This window comes from Ursus arctos, unplaced genomic scaffold (assembly GCF_023065955.2).
Source record: "Ursus arctos isolate Adak ecotype North America unplaced genomic scaffold, UrsArc2.0 scaffold_19, whole genome shotgun sequence".
NCBI lineage: Eukaryota > Metazoa > Chordata > Mammalia > Carnivora > Ursidae > Ursus > Ursus arctos.
In genome coordinates, this window is record NW_026622863.1 from 46,010,524 (window position 1) to 46,029,585 (window position 19,062).

General features: G+C 55.6%; 1 protein-coding gene across 1 annotated transcript; it reads left to right on the forward strand.

Moving 5' to 3' along the window:
• The first annotated feature begins 1,089 nt into the window (after positions 1-1,089).
• On the forward strand, positions 1,090-17,018 carry DEDD2 (death effector domain containing 2). The gene is made up of 5 exons (XM_026482195.4): positions 1,090-1,215; positions 1,831-2,197; positions 3,713-3,835; positions 7,247-7,387; positions 15,228-17,018. The coding sequence occupies exons 2-5, from the start codon at positions 1,870-1,872 to the stop codon at positions 15,617-15,619; spliced, it is 984 nt and encodes a 327-aa protein (XP_026337980.1). The 5' UTR covers positions 1,090-1,215; positions 1,831-1,869; the 3' UTR covers positions 15,620-17,018.
• The last annotated feature ends 2,044 nt before the right edge of the window (positions 17,019-19,062 follow it).

Here is a 19,062-nt window from a genome sequence, read left to right on the forward strand (position 1 = left end):
ACTAGGCCTCAATAGGTGACAATTGCCATTAGAGAGAGGGACGCTTCCAAGGTTCACTTCTGCAGCCCAAGCAGAGCCAGTGCTGACGCAGTGCCAAGCAGGACCTAGGTCCCCTGCCTTTCAAAGGGAGATAATTCCAGCTGTGGGAACCACTCCGTGGAGGGGACTTGTTTCAAGGTACGTGAGAGCCTTGACCTTGAGTCACCTAAGGTGTGCGTGGGGGTGGGGTGGGGAGGTGGCCACCATGCCCAAGGCCCCGCCTCAGGGGAACTGCTCAGACATGCAGCCTGGACTCCAGTTTTCTTGGTAGGGACCTGCCTTTGCCAGAGTGCCAACTTGTAGGTGCAGGTTAGCCAGGGCATATTGGGAGGTCCCTTGACCTTAGAGGGCAGAGATTGGAAGGGGTTGGGGGGGCGTTTGAGTCAGGAAGAGGGTGTCTAACTGTAACAGGGGACCATGATGGATGCCATCAGGAAGTGAACAGTCAGAATAGAGGGGCCTATTGCAATCGGGAAGGAGGTATTGGTTCCTAACATGAGATGGGGGAGCTTTCTGGTCTTGATCAGGGGAAGGAACTTCAGAGATGGGGGCTTCTGTTGGATGAAAGGAGATTCCAGTTGGGGTCATGAGATGGCACGGTTGGGACGTAGGTTCCTGGTTGCCATTAGGAGTAAGGGGCAGGCTGATGGGGGAGCGTCCAAGTCCAGAGCATAAAGGGCCTGGGAGCTATTTGAAGCCAGGACGGTTGCTATTGTGGTCCTTTGCCATGGACAGCTGGGAACAGTGGTAATGTGGGCGTCTAGATCGTGCTTAGGATGGGGCTGTAGTCCATAAGATGCGTAATTCCAACAGGGCTTGACTTGGGGCAATAAAGACCTGGCGGCTTAAGTGGGGCAATAAAGACCTGGCGGCTTAAGTCACAGAAGCAACCCGGCAACCAGGTACCAAACCCAACTCAGACGCGGAAATCACTCTCGCTTTGCGCAGGCGCAGCACTGGTGGGCAAGACGCTACGGTTGGGGGCGGGCCCGGAGGGGTGGGGCTTGGAAGCTTCACTCTGCGCTTGCGCCTAAGGGGCGTGGCGGTCGCACCTGCGCGAGTTGGGGGAAGGAGGAGGGGCGAGGTGACGCAGGCGTAATAATAGAGAAGGTGCCAGAAAGATCCAAAACAAGTGGCTGCGGCCGTCGCCCAGGAGTCGTCAGACGCCGGAATCCGGTGAGGATCCAGAGAGGCCTGAGGGCGACTGGTGGAGGGTAGACGGAACCACCTGGGTGTTGGGGGGAGAGCGGTACCGCCCTAACAGGGAGAGGGGGTCGGGATCGGACAGCACCACCTGTGTGGGGCGACGGGCTGCTTTGGTCGGTTCCACTTGTGGGGGGCAGAGAGTCACTTTCGGACGGTACCATTTGGGCGGAGCCGCGGCGCTGATCGGACAATACCACTGGACGGAGACAAGGGGCACGTCCGGACAGTGCTGCCCAGAGTCAAAGGGCAGTCGGCAGGGTTCCCCGGGATGGGCCCCCACGCTTGTTCGACCGAATCACTTGGTCGGGTCCGGGGGCTGGTTCGGGACATACCATCTGGGGAGGGGCGTTCGGGCTGGGCCGGCCCGACTGGTGGGAGGGCGAGCGGGGTCTAGCGTCTCGACCTGTTACTAGGGGACCTCGGGCGATACCATTCCTTTCTGGGGGAAGGGGAGGGGCAGGAGAAGACTGGGGTGCGAAGGTGGCCCTGTCCGGCAGGACGGGGCGGGGGAGACGCACCGGCGGGGGCGGGGCTCGGGTCCCCGCGTCGCTGACCATTGCCTCTTCCCCGCTCTGTGGGTTCTAGGCCCTGGTTCAGAGCTTGTGCCGCCCCCCTCCCCCGGGTATGGCGCTGTCCGGGTTGACCCCGGCTCCGAGCTGGGAGGAGGATGAATGCCTGGACTACTACGGGATGCTGTCGCTTCACCGTATGTTCGAGGTGGTAGGCGGGCAGCTGACCGAGTGCGAGCTGGAGCTGTTGGCCTTCCTGCTCGACGAGGCCCCCGGTGCGGCCGGAGGTCTGGCCCGCGCGCGAAGCGGCCTGGAGCTGCTGCTGGAGCTGGAGCGCCGCGGGCAGTGCGACGAGAGCAACCTTCGGCTGCTGGGGCAGCTCCTGCGTGTGCTGGCGCGCCACGACCTGCTGCCGCATCTGGCGCGCAAGAGGCGCCGGCCAGGTATGGTTGAATGGGAGGGCGACAGACTTCCGGTGGGGACGGGGCCTGGTCCTCGCTGTGCCTCCATGGTGGCCTGATACGGATAGCACCATATCAGCCTATGTCCCAACTCGCTCCTCCCCTTCTCTCAGAGTATCAATGAGGCACACGACAGGGAGGAGGCATGGCTTTGGGAGAGGTGAGCTTGTGGAATTTGGCCACATCAGTGATGTTTGTGGCCACTGTTTATGGAGGGCTTATTTCATGCTAGGACGGCAGTAAGCTCTTCATGTGAACTGTCACCTTATATCCTCCCAGTAATCCCATGAGGAAGTCCTGTTAGTGTCCTCATCTTACAGGGAAAAGAACAGGGTTAAGAGAAGTTAAGCAGCTTGCCCACGTGTAAGAACTGAATCCTGTGTGCTGAGCACAGGAGGTACAAGGTGTTGGGACTGACAAAGTGTTTGTTTCATGAAGCTTATGTTAGTGGGGGGAAGCAGCTGTTAAGGCAGATAGCTGGTTTTTAGAGAGACTAGAGCAAAGTTAAGAAAGTAGGGAGTGCTTCATAGTGAAGCAAGCCCCCCCCCCCTCAAATTGGATAACCAGTCAAAACCTTTCTGAGAAAGTGATGTTTAAACGGAGGCTCTACTCGGACTGTGCTTAGATCTCAGAAGAGAAAATGCCAGGCAGAGGGAAAGGCAAGCTTTCAGGCCCTGAGTCAGTAATGAGTTTGGTATCATCAGAGACCAGTGTGGCAGGAGCAGGGGAGACTGACAAAGCAAGAGCAGAGAGGGAAGAAGCCACTTCCCGCAGGGACTTGTTGACGACCCAGGTAGAAAGTGTGGGAGTGAGGATTCAGACCTGGCTAGCTTGGCTCTGAGTTGATGCCCTTAATCCTGTGAGGGAAGTGCTCCTGGAGGAGCAGTTCTGTGAAGGTGAGGAGCCCAAGGATTTAAGGGACAGGAGTCTTGTGTGTGTGTAGGCCTCGAGCTGTTGAGATCTTGGCTGGTCATTAGGGGTGCAGTGGCTAGTTGCAGAGGGGGATTTCGAACGTCCCTCGCCCAGAGGAAGCCTGTGGGAATTGGATAACCAGGAGAAGGGTGCCACTAGAGAAGAGCCGACAGTGTTTTTGGAAAAATGCATGTGGAGGTTAGGCTATGGAATAGAGGATTTGGAGAGCCTGCTTACTCCTTGGGAGTAAGGAAGCGTTGGGGGCAGTCCGAGGTGGGGGGGACGCGCGCAGCATTTCGGGGATCCTGACCATGACTTGGCTTACAGAATCCAACCCTGACAGTTGGAGCTGTTGTAGACATGGGTTGGATGGCCCCAGGAGGTCACGAGTCCCCTCTATCTCTGTAGGCATATAGCAACCACTGGGCAGGGAGCGTTTGAGAGGGAGCGGCTATCTGGGCTCTGAGCTCTGGGGAGCTTGGGCACCGAATGGGGCAGGAGTCCATCTCCGGGTGGGAATTGGAGGCTGGGCCAGGGAGGGGCTGGAGGCTGTGAGTACTTCTTTATGTTCTTCTCTTTCTGAAGTGTCTCCGGAACGCTACAACTATGGGACCTCCAGCTCTTCTTCCAAAAGGACTGAAGGCAGCCGCCGTCGCCGTCGGCAATCAAGCAGTACTTCAGACGCCCAGCAGGGTCAGTGGGAGACAGGTGAGCCTCGCTGGGTGGACATGATGGCAGCGTCCCTTTCTTCCTCCTGAACCCTGATGAACCCTCTCCATCCCGGCCGATCAGGGAAGGGCCCTGAGGGGTCATTTTGTCTCTGCATTCCTTTGTGTGTGGTGTTTATTCTACAGAAGCATGTGTCCGGAAGCAACGTATGGAATGGTTTGTGGCGGTTTTATAGGGCATCTAAATGACATCCCACGGTGGGTAGTCTTCACGTGGCTGGCTTTGCTGGTCACATTTCTGAGATTTATTCATGTCAAGTACCTTTAATTTGTTTCTTTTAATTGCCCTGCCAATTCATTTATGCTGTCTCCTCTTTCCTGTTCCTAAATTATTCAAACATAATTTCAGAAATACAGAGAAGTTAAAACATGAGTGCAGTGAGTATGCTCCTATTTTCCACCTCGATTCAGTAATTTTAACATTTGGCACTTTTGTGTTATGCGTGTATGTATGTAACAGTGGATTTTTGGTTGAACTCTTTGAAAGTAAGTTACAGCCATTAGGATACTTTATTACTAAATCAGTAGGGATTTCCTGAGAATGAGAAGATTCTCCTAGATCACCTCCAGACCATAATCATACCTAAGAAAATAAATACTAATCCTCTGATATCCTAATGTTTCATTTTCATGTCTCTTCAGGATGGTCTCCACTCTCAAAACCCACTCATAGTTGAGTTTATCTGCGTTAGGGTTTTTTTTTTTAATTTTATTTATTTGTCCAAGAGAGGAAGAGAGAGAGAGAGCACAAGCAGGGGAAGTAGCAGGGAGAGGGAGAAGCAGGCTCCCTGCTTCAAGTAGCCTGATGCGGGACTCAATCCCAGGACCCTGGGATCATGACCTGAGCCGAAGGCAGATGCTCAACCGACTGAGCCACCCAGGCGCCCCTGCGTTCATTTATTATGTCTCCTTAATCTCTTACCTGAGGCCCAAACTCCTCCCCTGCCCCAGATTTGTTTCTTTTCTTCCCATGATGTTGACTTATTGACTCTGTCAGGCCCCTTGTTTTGTAGAATGTCACGATTGTTTTAGAAGTGTCCGATCATTTCCTCGTGGGGTCCTGGAACTGATGTGTCTCCCGTGAAGTAGCAAGCCCCCACACCCTCAGCCCAGGAGACAAGCATGGCAGCAGCCCCTGGGCGTTGTTTCTAGTTTCTGACTTGAAACTTGAAAACCCCGTAAACGTGCGGTCAGAAGAGTGTAGTGTAATTTCCAGGACTGAGAGTTGAGTGAAGTAAGGTAAGGTGCAATGAAAAGTGGGTCAGGAGGCTCGATGAGATTCAGGTTACGTGTTTTGGCAAGAATGCTCCTTGGTTGATGCTGCGTGCTTCGTATTGGAGCACATCAGGAGGCTGACGGTCTGGTTTTCTAGCTTGGGCAAGTTTGAGCACTTGGTTAAGGTGGTGTCTAACCGTATTTGTCCTTCGTAAAGGGACATTTCCCCCTGTAATGGTTAGTCCATCTGTGGGGTGACGCTTCGGCACATCCTAGTCCCCAACAGCATCCCCAGTCAGTTTAGCGGGCATCGGTGATCTCTCGAACCAGTGATGTCATTGGTGTTCACAAAATGGTGATTTTTCTCATTCTTTTCCAGAGTGTATTAGCTAGCACTCTTTAAAGACTTTTCCTTTTTTCTCTCTCTTTTCTTGGGAGGAGGGGGAGCAGCACTATGGATTCCTGTATAATTATTTATTTACTGTGTTAGAACGCATTAGTCATTCTTCCTGAGATTCGAATTGACTAGCTCCTCCTGTCTTTTTGATGTAGCCCCATCACTCTTTGGGCTCCCTGCTCTGTGGCACTGCAAGATATTGTGGACTCAGCTTGTACTTTTCCTTCCCCAGCTTTGGAATCAGCTCTTCCCAGAAGCCCGATTTCTTTTAGAGGCCCTGGCATTTAGAGACCCACACCTGGGAGCTGAGTGTGTGTGTTGTTTCTGGGCTCTTTTAAGTGAACAGAGCTAGCAATTGCTTTTAAAAAATACATATTTTGGGGGATGCCTGGGTGGCTCAGTCATTAAGCATCTGCCTTCGGCTTGGGTCATAATCCCAGGGTCTTGGGATCGAGCTCCACGTCGGACTCCTTGCTTGACGGGAGGCCTGCTTCTCCTTCTCCCACTCCCCCAGCTTGTGTTCCCTCTCTCGCTGTCTTTCTCTCTGTCAATTAAATAAATAAATAAAATATTTAAAAAATTCATATTTTGGGGGGCACCTGGGTGGCTCAGTTGGTTGTGTCCAACTCTTGATTTAGGCTTAGGTCATAATCTCAATGTGCCCCATCTTTCTCATCTCATGACCTCAGATCGAGCCTCGTGTTGGGCTCTGTGCTGGGCGGGGAGCCTGTTTGGAATTCTCTCTCCCTCTGTCCCGCCTGTTCTAGCACGCATGCGTGCACGCTATATCCCCCCGCCGCCAAAAAAAATTCGTCTTAGTGTTTTCAAAATTAATATTACAAAGATTTGTTTCTTGTACACTAAAAATTTTGGTTATTAGTGACTTTGAGATAACAGATTTATTTGCTTTGTTTTACGACAGTCATAGTTTTGGAAGTACGTCGGTACCGCTGCTGACTATATCTACTGAATGAATATACCATTTATTTGCAGTTCTTCCTGTCCTAGGAGTATATCCCACTGAGAGTTTACAGTTAGAATGTTCTTCCAAGTTACTTGAAATAATTCTTCTCCAGTTCGTGTTACCAATTATATATACATCTAGGTTCGTTTGTTTCTGTTAAATTCTATGGTTGGTGGGTTTTTTTTTCTTTTGGTATCTTTAAGTTTTTGAGTACGTAAAACAGTTTTATGACCCAAAAGTCAAAACTAGCGTATGTGAGGAAGATGTTCTTAGAAGGATCATTTCCACTGGCCCCCACGCCCTAGTGATTGGTAACTAATTTTAGGTTTTTCCTATTTGTCTTTACAGTGTTTTGTATTGTAAAAATAGCAAGTTTGTATATATTCTTATTTTCTTTTTCTTTTATGCAAGATGTAGCAAATTGTAGACACTTGTTTTGTACCTTTTAGTTCACTACACAGTATACACCGTGAGTTACCCTGTGTACTGCTTGCCAGATATTTACGTTGTGTTTACATTTAGACAGTTGTCAGCAATGCCCAGGTGGTTTGTTGTCCTGCTTGTTTCCTGATGTGGCTGTGCAGGGGTTTCTTCAGGGTCACATGTGGGAGTGGGGCTGCCGGGTGGTGTGGTGTGCCTCTCTAGATGACGCCAGGTTATACTCACTGCTCATCTTACGGATGGGGCCACTGAGGCCCAGGAAGCAGAGGGGCTCACCCGGGGTCTCAGACCAGCCCTGAGCTCTTCTGCAGGCCCCTGCCTCCGTGCTCTGTCTGTTATCTGGGCCTCAGTGTGCCGTATCTTCCTCTCCGCAGGCTCCCCACCGACCAAGCGGCAGCGGCGGAGTCGGGGCCGGCCCAGTGGTGGTGCCAGACGGCGGCGGAGAGGGGCCCCCGCCGCCCCCCAGCAGCCGCAGGAGCCAGCCAGACCTGCCTCAGAAGGCAAAGTGACCTGTGGTAGGTATCTGTGGGCCTCGGTGAATGCTTGGATGGTGCCCGCGGCCGGCTGCTGAGCCCGAGGGTGGCGGAGACAGGCACTTGTGCGGAGTGCGGCCCACCCAGTGGGGAGGCGGTGGCTTCCCGTTCATGGTTCTCGTCTTGCTGGTCTCTGTCCTGCCCGTCGTGGAAGGATCACGTGTGCGACCTCCTCTAGAAAGCTTTTCCTGACGACCCCTTGCTCTCAATTTCATTTGTTTTTTCAGTAAACATTTTTATAGGTTTACTTACTCTCTAGCGGAATCACGTGCAGATAAAAAATGAGGATCCTGGGGCCCGCTGCCACATTCACCTCTTAGCCTTGGCGTTTAGATGGGTTGTCTGACCTCGGGCGGGTGCCTGAACCCTTCTGTGTAAAAGAAGGCTGATAGGGTGCTGTCCAACTGGGGTTGTTGAGAGAGAAAATGAATTAACCCGGTGATGTGTTTGCCCCAGTGCCTGTCCTGGGGCCCATGCTGTGCTCTGCGTGCGGGTTTGTGTGTCTTCTTGCCGTCAGTGTGCCGTGTGCTTGGGACAGGAATAGCAGTGAGGGCCCTGCCCTTGGGGAGGTGACCTTCTAGTAGGGTGACAGATCAGTGAAACTGAAGCTTGCTTTAGATAGTGCCGGTCACAGAGGGTGGGGAGTGGGTGGAGGAGCCCGGCAGGAGCCAAGCCACCGGGCCTGGCAGACCTCGGGGTGGATGGGAGTGTGAATTTGATTCCATGCAGCAAGTGTTATATCAGGTTTTCAGGAGGGGATTGAGGTGATCTGACACCTGCTTTTGATGGAACTCTGACTCCATTTGGAAAATCAGTTAATGAATGAGTGATGATTTATGAAGTGCTTAGAACTGTTCCAGGTATAGATATATACAGTACATACCGTGACAGGTACATGTGTAAGTAAATTAAAAAGGAAGCAGGGCACGGAGTGAAGAGGCTGGACAGCCCTGGCAGGAGAGGCAGAAGGTCTGGCCTGGAGAAGTTCTGTTGGGGAGAAGGGGGGGACGAACAGGCCAGCCTGGGCCTATACATGTCTTAGGCCGGGTGGGTTGTGGGCTGCTGTAGAGATTCGTGCTTTGAGAAATTCCACGTGTCCTTGAGGGGTGTAGATGGGCATGGATGGGTGCACTCTGACTCAGCCCACACCTCTTTGGTTCTCTCTCTCCCGAGCGTCCTATCCACTCTACCGACGAGGCTGCAGATACCTGCGCTGGGTGCTTCTGGGAGGGACAGACCAGTAGAGCTGGCGGGTGTCCTCTGACAACCCTCAGCTAGAGGGGGTGGCTGCCTGGTGTGACTCTCCCCCGAGGCAGGCAGTCCTGAGCAGAGCCACCAGGCTGGCTCCCAGGGGAACCCGCTGAGCTGAGGCTGGGGAGGGGTCTTGGTGCAGGTAGAGGCTTCAGGTCTCTTCCTTGAGGGCCAGGGCTGTGGCAGGGGGGTTGGTACGCAGGGTGTGGCCGGGTCTTGCTGGGAGGACTGTAAGCAGGTCTGACTGCTGACTCACTAGGCAGGGTGGGGCTGGAGGGAAGCTCTCCCCGGGAGGGCCCTGGTGGTTCCCTCTGAAAGCCGGGATACCTCACCTTTAATGAGGCCCAAGCCCAGGGGTGGAAGGAGGCTCCTTCAGACTGGAGTGACCTGCTGTTCTTGCTCCCCTCGTGTGTGACAGCTGTGGGGCTTAATCTCTAATCAGCTGCCCTCCCCAGAGGGAGAGAATCAGACCAAACTCCGGGTTTCCCAAGGGGAAGGGTGTCCAGAGTACTCCAGGTTTGGACGCAGGGCCTCTGAGTTTCCGCATCCCTTTTGGGGCCATCCACTGGGCGCTGTGCTGGGCGTGCTACTTGCCTGGCCCTGAGTGTTCAAGATAGCCCCGAGGTAGGAGTGACACCCCGCACTGTGCTAGTGGCAGGGTTGGTTCATGTTGTTCTTCACGAGTATAGAGCGCTTAGTATGCTCTCAGCACAGCAGGGATGGGAGGCGCTTGTCCTCACAGAGCGGGTGTTTTGGTGGGAGGAGAAAGTTGACAGAAACTTCAGATGGCAGCTGAGAAGAGAAGGCAGGTCAAGCAGGTAGGGAGTCTTGGAAAATGCAGTTTTAGATGTATTTTCAAGGTAGGGTGGTCTCAGAAGCCCTCTTGGAAGAGACAGAGAGAGCGTGTGGATGGCTGGGGAAGAGTGTTCTAGATGTGGGGACAGCTGGTGCCGAGATCTGAGTAGGAGTGAGCCAGGTGAAGGGATGGTGAGGAAGCTGGCCAGGCTGGAGCCTGGGGAGCAAGGGGGCTGCTGGGAGGTCAGTGCAGGAGAGGTGGGGGGCTCGTCCTGCAGGGCCATGGGCCAGGGATTTCATTGCCGCATGTGATGGAAAGCCCCAGAGGATTTGAGTGACAGGATGAGCTTTGCTTTTTCCCCTGTTTTCTGTGGAGAAGGTACAGAGGAGGCACACCAGCGTGATGACCCCTCCCCCCTCACTGCGCCTCAGCCCTTGTCAGCTCGCGGGTGATCCTGTTGCACCATCCACGGTGTTTTGGAGTCACTCTCGGGGGTCCTGTTATTTCATCTGTGGATTTTTCACTGTGTACCTCTGAAAGATCAGAATTCTTTAAAAAATTACCGCACCGAAAAAATTGAGTTCCTTACTGTCAGATGTCCAGTCAGTGCTCTAATGTCCAGTTGTCTCAGAAGTGCTGGCTCTGTCTTTTTAAATTTAATTTATTTGAGAGAGAGAGAGAACGCTAGCATGCAGGAGGAGGGGAAGGGGCAAAGGAACAAGCAGACTCCCCACTGAGCAGGGAGCCCGATGTGGGGCTCCATGTGGGGCTCGATCCCAGGATGCTGGGATCACGACCTGAGGGGAGGTCTGATACTTAACCGACTCAGCCACCCAGGCGCCCTAGTGCTGGCTCTCATTAAGTCCCTCCTGATCTCTGAGGTTTCCCCCGCCATGCCCAATTCTCTGTCCCCCCATTCCCCTAGTCTTACATTTGTTGAAAGTGGTTGTCCTGTCGTGTTTCCTGAAGACTGGATTTTGGCGATTGCATCCTGCAGTCGAGTTGATTGATATGGTCCCCTATCGTCTGTGTTTCCTGAAAATCGGTGGTTGGTCTGGAGAGGCTTGATCAGATTTTAGTGTGATGTTTCATTTTCAAGCTCACTTCCCAGGTGGTCTTGTGGCCTTCCATCAGGAAGCAGGTAGTGAAGGGCTGCTTATCTTTCCCTGACGTTGGTGGGGACGTCTCCTCATTGCCTCAATCTGTTAGTTCAGTAGAATCTTACATTTGACACGGTGATGCTAGCTGCGTCCCAGGGAAAAGACTAAAGCAAGGGATGGGTGCCAGTGTTGTCCAGAGGAGGGTGGTGCTGGCCGTGGAGTGGCAGGGGTCTTTCCATCAGAGCGCTCTGGCCGCCTCTCTCCCCGTTGTGCCTGTCCCTTCCCTAGACCCCACTGGGAATCCCCGCCCGTTTCCCTCAGCATCTCATTCTGCCCTGGAAGAGAGAGAGGGATGAGGTGTGGGGTTGGGGGACAAGAGGGGGCTGGGGCCCACCTGAGTGCAGGAGCAAGAGCAGCTCTCCTCATGAAGAAGGTATCGCCATACCCTCTGCCCTGGGGACAGGGAGCCTTTCTGCACAGCTGCCCAAGTGGAGGAGGGACTGTTGCTAAATGCTAGGTGTTCCTGGCTAGAGGAAGCAATTCAGCCAGCCCCCAGCTCAGGTCACACGGGGGCCAGATGCTCTTCCCACCTTGCTTGTCACGGACACACCTGGGCCGGTCCATCCACTTCTCTCCGTGTCTGCTGCGTCTGTCCTGGACTTGCGGCCTTCCCCGACCCCTGCCCTGGCTCTGTTCCTGACCGCCTTGCCGCTTCCTCAGTGCAGCCGGAGTCATCTCGCTGTGAGCTCACGTCCTTCCTGAGGCCCTCGGAGGGCTCGTTATGTGCCAGGCACTGGCCTCTGCTCTTTACTTGCGTCCAGCTGTGTAATCCCCAAAGCGACCTCACGAAAGCAGGTGCTGGGGTGAGGTGTTACGAAGGAGGCCATTGAGGTGCGGAGGGATGTGGTCACATTGGGAGGCCCTGGACTCCCTGCCCCGCCGGGTTCGCCCCGTCCCTCCAGTCATCCCCTGGTGCCCTTCTCCTCCACGTGGTCCAGCCACCCTGGCCCCCAGCCTGTGAACGCCTCAAGTTCATTTTCTGCTTCTGGACTTTGATGTGGGCCGTTCTCTCTTCTGGGAATGCTGCTCTTCCTTCGCCTTGTTTTTCATTCTCGACCTACTTGTTCTTCACATTTTACTTCCAGTGTCATTTCCTAGAGAGGTTCCATCTAATCGTTGCCATCTAAATTACACCTTGCTGTCTCTAATTTTTTCTCGTGGCCCTTGGGGTGTCTTTTAATTCTAGGTTTCTGGGTACCATTGTGTGAGAGGCAGCAAACAGGACAGGGGTAGTTAGGAGCTCGGGCTCTGGAGTTTGGCACCCTGGTTGGAATTCCAGCTCTGCCATTTTCCTGCCTATGTGCCCTTGGGCAGATGATTCATCCTCTGTGCCTCAGTTTCCCCATCTGCAGAAAGGAGGTACCAGCACTGCCTTATAAGGTTGCAGGGAGAATCAAAGGGTCAGCAGATGTGACGTGTGCGCCAGTCTGCAATAAATACTATATACATGTCACCTATTGTTCTTTGATCATCTTGGTGAGGACTAAAGGAGAGATGGCGCTTGGTGCCACTGATTCCTGGCCGGGGCTGGTAACGCAGGTCTTCTCCTTTTCCCTTGTGGAGTCTCCGTGTCCTCTTCCGCTGTGTGCCATGCTGTTGTGTTACAGACCCGAGGATGGACTGCGGTCTGGGGATGGATTTCCTCATTTGTCAGTGGGGATAAGGAAAATGCTGTGAGGATTTAGGGCCGAAGATCGGGAGAGCCCTTGAGTAGGGCCTGTCCCATGAGAGGTGTTCCCTAACTGGGGTTCCGTATCTTGCAGGCTCACTGGTGGCGGGGCATACATGTCACCCCACATTCCTGGCACTTCATAAATAGATCTGTTGGGTGAAAGAACAGATGGGGCCCACGGTAGTCCATCCTGGTCCTATCATCCTTCCATCTCCTATGTCGGGGCAGGCTCTGAAGAGCTTCTGCCGCAGGTTGAGCACCAACCTGCGCGGAGGAGAAAGGCAATCTGGGAGGGTTTCACGGGCTCGGGATGTGTGGTCCTGTGCACTGGGCCTTGGTGGGTGAGTGGGGCTGTTCTGGGCAGAGGACGTAGACAGGTCATCGTGTGAGTGAGTAAGCCTCCTGCTGGGGCACTGCCTTTGGGACTGGAGGCAGGTCAGGGGAGAACGTGGCCGGGACTGAAGGAGATGAGGGAGGAGGTTGACTTAGGGGCCCAAGCGAGAGAGGGCCAGGCCTGAGCAGGGGCCGTGGGGTAGAGAGGTGGGTGTCGAAATCGCAGTTCCTGTTTCTGGGTGCCTTCTATCCTAGGACCTGGGGCAAGTGCTTCGTGAGTTGCTTTTTTCAGTCCTCATGACCGCACCACGCAGCAGGGACCTCTTGTTTGTCTGTTTATGTTTTTCAGATGGGGAAACTGAGGCTCAGAGAGGTGAGGTCACATGCCCAAGGCCCCACAGCTAGAGAGTGGCAGAGCCGGGACTCACCTCAAGGTCTGTCAGACTCCGCCACCTGGCTCTGTGGCTCTGCCATTGAGCTGCCCCGTGTGGCCTTGGACAGGTGCTGCCCCTCCCAGTCCCCTGCTCCCTGGCCCACACCAATTGGAGGCACGGTCAGACACTCATGGGAGTCTAGGCTGTGGGCCTGGAGGTCTTGTGTGGTTCTTAAGATGAAGGGAGTCAGGCCTGAGTGCCGTGGGAAGTCCTAGGTGCCAAGGCCAGGTAGGGTTCCCTGGGCTTCGAACAGAGAGGGTGAGGTTCTCTCACAGAAAGAGGAAGGGTTTGGGGTGGGAGGAGGAAGTAGGTGGTACTGAGAAGTCATCTGGGGGAGCAGGGACCTACCTTCCACCTTGTGCTCTGCTGCTGGCCCTGTGTGGAACGTGAAGGGAGGCAGGGACATGGCACTTCCCCTTTCAGAGCTTCAGTTTCTTCGTCTTTCAGATGGGTTGCAGGGGGCCCTGGCCCGCAGGCCGGTCTGGCTGAATGCCAGGGTGAAGCATTTGGCACATCGGAGCTGTTGGCGGCTGTCATTCTTGGAACACCCACTGGGCGCTGTTTGCAGCGCTAGCCCCTTCTTTTCCATCCATTGCTCTCTTTTTAATCTATTCAACAGTCTTTCAGAGTCGGAATTCCCTGGTTCAGGCAAGAACCTGGGCTCAGAGAGGTGCCGACTTGTGCCAGGTCCCACAGCGGTGCCTGAAGGCTCCTGGGTTAGAATCTTTTTCTCCACTGACCCGAGGCTGCCCTCTGGGGCACAGGAGGCTCAGTGACCTCTGTGGCACACTGCAGCGCCCTGGCCACGCGACCTTGGGCAAATCACTTCCCTTCTCTTTGCCTCCATTTGCTCGCCTGTAAATTGGGGTGATAATAGGGCCTGTCTCACGGGGTGTTCGTGGATTAAATGAGTTCATCCGTGGGTAGTGCCCTTGTCATTTCCGGCTCATAGCTGATCCTCACAGCCGGTGTTGTGTGGAGAGGATGTTCTGTTAGTCGCCTGAGTCACAAGTGGGGGTTTAGTAATCCCACGGGGAGGTGGTCTGCCTGAGGTCATATTTACAGGGACAGTCTAGGAAGTCCTGGGTCCTGTGCCCTGCACAGAGGTGCCACCTCATTTGGGCAGATGTGGGCAGGGTCGTAAGCCACAGGAACTCAGCTCCGACTGGCCCGAGCAAAAAGGGATTTGATCGTAGCTGAGAATCTGGGTGTTCCAGGGCTCGTGTGAGGAACTCCTTTTTTTTCTTCTCTGTCATTGACCCTGGGTAGGCCTCATGCTTTCCCCTCTTGGTGGCCAAGTGGCCCCTGGCAGCTCCAGGCTTATGGCCCACCCTCTCAGCCTCTGAGGGAAGAGGGTACCTGCTGCCATTGGAGCCGGCCCAGTTCTAGCCTTGAGACTCCTGGGTGGCGCTTGCTTGGTGGGTGGGTGCTGGGGATGTGGCTGGCCCCACAGGAGTCTCACTGACGGCAGGAGGGGGTGAGGCCGGTTGTCGCAAGGCAAATCCATCAGTCCATGCCTGGGTTCTTTCACAAATATATATCAAGTGCCTACTGTGTGCCGCAGGGCTACACCAGTGAATAAAACAGTCCCTTCCTTCGAGGGGCTCACAGGGGGCTCACCCAGGGGAGACAGGTGATAAGGTTGACAGTATAAGGGAAAGCACCGAGGTTAGAAGGTCATAAGTGCCTTGGGAAGAAATGGAGCAGGGTCCGGGGAATTGGAAATGCCGGGGCCTGGGGTGGTGGTGGTAAAGTTTTAAATCGGGAGGTTAGGGGAGGCCTCATTGGGAAGGTGGCATTTGAAGGAAGTGAGGGAGCGGGTGCCAGGGGGCCAGCCAGAGCATCCCCAGCCGAAGGAGAGGCAGGGCTGGGCAGAACCTGCCTGGTGGGTGGGGCAGCAGCAGGGTGCTGAGGCTGGAGTGGGGCACGTGAGGGGAGAGGAGGTCCCCAGGTCAGGAGATAACAGAGGCCAGGCCATAGGAGGGTGTCACCCGTACTTGGGTGTGGTTACCAGAAGGGGGAAGGATGTGGGTAGGTGCAGTGCAACCCATGGGGCAGTGGGAGGAGCCTGTGGGAGGAGGCTTGGGGTGGGAGGAAGGGGTTGTGGGCCCTCCAGTCCCATTGCACCATGTGTGGAATGTTAGCCCCTCCCTGACCAGTCCCTCCTTCTCTGCAGACATCCGGCTCAGGGTGCGAGCAGAGTACTGTGAGCACGGGCCTGCCTTGGAGCAGGGCGTGGCCTCCCGGCGGCCCCAGGCACTGGCCCGGCAGCTGGACGTGTTTGGGCAGGCCACTGCGGTGCTGCGCTCCCGGGACCTGGGCTCCGTGGTGTGTGACATCAAGTTCTCCGAGCTCTCCTATCTGGACGCCTTCTGGGGCGACTACCTGAGTGGCGCCCTGCTGCAGGCCCTGCGGGGCGTGTTCCTGACTGAGGCCCTTCGTGAGGCTGTGGGCCGGGAGGCTGTCCGCCTGCTGGTCAGTGTGGACGAGGCCGACTATGAGGCTGGCCGGCGCCGCCTGCTGCTGATGGAGGAGGAGGGAGGACGGCGCCTGACTGAGGCCTCCTGATCCTGGACCTGGCAGGACTGAACCCACCTCCTAGCCTCCGGGCCACTTGCTCCCCCGGAGGACATCCATCTCCGCCCCTAGAGGACTGTCACTCCAGCAGCTCTGAGGACTGGGACAGATGGCCTGGCCCCTTGACAGACTCTCCCACAGGATGTGGGCTCTGAGGCCTAAACCACTTCCACCTGAGTTTCCTTCCCGGACTCCTCCCAACCCTACCCTCTGGTGTGTTCCCTCAGCTTCAGGAGGCCAGGGACTCAGGCATGCAGATCAGAACGGGAGGGAGGCATAGCTACACATTCACCAAAGGCCCCCTGCACACCGTGTCCCTGACCGTGTGGCCTGTGCACACATGCACACTACCCCCTCCTGAATCTCCCCTGGGCTTCTGCCCTGGCCTGCTCCACACATGTCTTTGGCCTAAGGGCTTCTCTCTCAGGATCTCTGATTTTACTGCCCCCGACCCTGGACCTCAGCCACGCTGGGCGCTGGGGCTAGGGTGCACACGGGGCCTGCTCACCTTGCCCACACATCTCTCTAGCCAGCCAGGGCTCTGCCCAGCTTCCATACACAGACCTGGCTCTCCACATTCTCTTGCTCCCCATAGTTGGACGCAGACTTGCACAGGGTCCTGCACCCGGAGTGTCACACGTGCATTGCAGCAGCATCAGACCAAGTGTGTTGCCCATGGGGCCGGGATCAGGAACCAACTTCCTTCTCCGAAAGGGAAGGCCAAGGCTTGAGGCTGATGGGAAAGGCCTTTTACAAATGGCACCAATAAAACTGCCCTGGATTGGGGCTTAGGGTGGGCATCAAGGCTCCCTAGGAATCTTTCTTTGTGGGCTAGAGGAAGGAGCTGATGAGGACCTGGGCCCAGCACCATTCCTGGGGTTCCTGACCCAGTATCCGGCTAGAGGAAGGGCAGGATGCTGGAGCATCATCCGCTGCTGCTACTGTAGCCTGCCTGCCTCGCTGGGTCTCAGTTTCCTCATCTGTCAAAGGAAATACTGCCTTGGAGTCATAACCTGTCCTAACCCTAATATGTCCATTTGCACATGTTTTGCTCTTGTTAGGTTCTTGGGAGTACTAATGTTTTTATTTTATTTGCTGAGGTGGCAGCTATCTAGCCCAAAGCTTTGGAAACCAAACGGGTCATGAGCCACAGTTCTCTGCCTGGAGTCCCTCCCCAGATGGCTCCTCATGCCTTCTGGACAGTCCCCTCTTAAATCTGGACCTGCATTCTTTCTCTCAAGTCCCAACACTGCTTCCCGCTGCTTTGTGGCTACAGGAGGTTGTGGCCTCCTGTTCTTTACCTACCCCTTGTTTAAGGGCTTAGGAACCCAGGTTTCTTACACAATAACCAAGGTTTTCCTTCCTGTGGGGGAAGGGAACTGGGCTGGCCAATGGGGGTGGGTGAGGGGATGGGCAGGGACCGCTGGCCTTTCCTGGGGTAAGGGGTGCTCCTGCCCACACTTGGGAACCTGGACCCCTGGCCTGTATTGGTGTAGAGGGACACTGTGGCAAGTCTAGGGGTTGAGTCCTGTCCTGGAGTCAGGACCTGGTCTAGCTAGTTGCTTTGGGACTTCAGACTATACCCACCCTGGGAGGGAGCTAAGGTCTGCTGGGCACCTACTCAAGATCTATTTAATGCTTAGCTTATGTGAAGTAGGGATTCTACCCCCACTTTTGACAGGAAATGGGCTTCAGAGAGGGGAGGTGACTTGCCTGGGGGATGGAGAAGCAGTGAGCTCGAGAGCCTCTCTCCCCTAGTGGACGCAGGTTGGGGAGGCAGGTGGGGGGGTTTCCACGCCCCTTCTTCCCTCCAGTTGGGGAACTATCCGTGGTCTGGGCGGGAGTAGGTTTTCTCTTCAAGGTTTGTGGTTTTCTGTACTTGGGGGTGGGAGCTGCTGCCGGTCCTGCCTCCGCTGGGCTGAATTGCAGAATCGGCCTCATCATCGGACTTTGAGGCTTGTCTGTCCATCCTTTACGAATGAGGGGCCCCGCCCCCGCCCCCTTGCTGGGGGAGCTTTAGGCCCAGTGCACGCGTCAGGTACGTGACACGGGCCCCGCCCATGTCCCGCCCGCGCCCCGCCCTTCCCCGGTCTCGAGGCCCCGCCCACCCCGCCCTCTTCGGCCGGGGGTCCGCCTCTTTCGCCAGGAAGCGCATGCCGGACGTAGAGACGCCTAACCGCGAGGCAGCCGGCGCCCGCGCAGGCGCAGTGCATGCCAGGAGTCGGCGGTGGCGGGAACTTTGAGGAGATGTCTCTCGCCTCCAGAGCCTCCGTGAGCGCGTGCGCCGTGGAGCTGGCTGGGACTTGCCAGAGCCCGCGCCGAACACCGGGGGTGACCGACACACCCCTGAGGCCCAGAGTGTGTCAGACCCAGGCCTTGAGGACAAGCCAGGGAGATGAAAGAGCTTCAGGAGTCGAGAAGGATTCTGTGGGGCAGGGCATGGACAGGCTGCGGCCAGGCGAAATAGGGACCTGTGGGAGCTCAGAGGAAGGCAGGTTGCACAGAGGAGAGGAGGCCGGAGCTGGCTCTTGAAGGATGAGTAGGAGCTTAACAAAATGACAGAGAGGGGGCCTTCCAGCAGAGAGAACAGCTCCCGGGAAGGCCTTAGGGAACATGCCCCAACGGGGTGCAGAGAGACGGATGGACAGGCAGAGTCAGAGGTAAGTGGCGGTGCGGAGTCAGCGGCTGTCTGCTCCCGCAGGCAGGCCACGATGACAGTTACAGTACAATTAGGCTTGAAGGTGGTAGCGTGAGGCAGGGGGCCCCGGGTGCCGGGGGTCGCGGCCCCGCGCCTGTCCCGAGCCGTCCGCCCGGACCCCGGGCAGCGCTCTGGCTGGGCGCTGGCCTCACAGCTCCTGTGCTGGCGGGCGAGCCACGCCGGGCCACCGCGGGTCACAGCCCAGGGTGGGCGGTGACTGAATAAGCAGCAGAGGCTGAAGGAGCCCAGAGGACACTGAGTGGAGGGCTCCAGGAAGGCCTCGTGGATCGGACCTCTGTTTGCTCTGTTTAGAATCAACACCACCACCATACGTTTCGACTGTGAAATAGAACATTCCAAAAAGTACGGACAACGGATATATGGTGTCAGTTGTAAAACACCTGTGCCTCCCACGTTAAGAAATACCTTACCACGCCCCAGAAGCCCCTCACCCCCCCCAACCTGGCTGTCATGTGCTCCCTCCTGACCACGACCCCACCCCCCCCGCCCCAGCACTTCCCCTAGCTGGGAACACTATCTGGCCTTTTACAGTAATAATTTCTTGCTTTTTTGTGGGGGTGTGTGTGCATGTTTTATGTCATTCGGTGATGTAGTTAATTTTCTCTCTTCTGGCACTTGATATAAATGGAATCGTACAATATGTCTTCTGTTGTGTCTGCTTTCTTTGTTCAGGGTTGTGTTTGTGAGGTTCTTCCACGTGTCTGTTAGTAGTTGA

What these genes read in the sequence shown, in the direction of transcription:
- DEDD2 (XM_026482195.4), top strand. Translation starts at nt 1,870, where the DNA reads ATGGCGCTGTCCGGGTTGACCCCGGCTCCGAGCTGGGAGGAGGATGAA. An exon ending in GCGCAAGAGGCGCCGGCCAG is followed by an intron (nt 2,198 to 3,712) that starts GTATGGTTGAAT and finishes CTCTTTCTGAAG; the next exon opens with TGTCTCCGGAACGCTACAAC. An exon ending in GCAGGGTCAGTGGGAGACAG is followed by an intron (nt 3,836 to 7,246) that starts GTGAGCCTCGCT and finishes TCCTCTCCGCAG; the next exon opens with GCTCCCCACCGACCAAGCGG.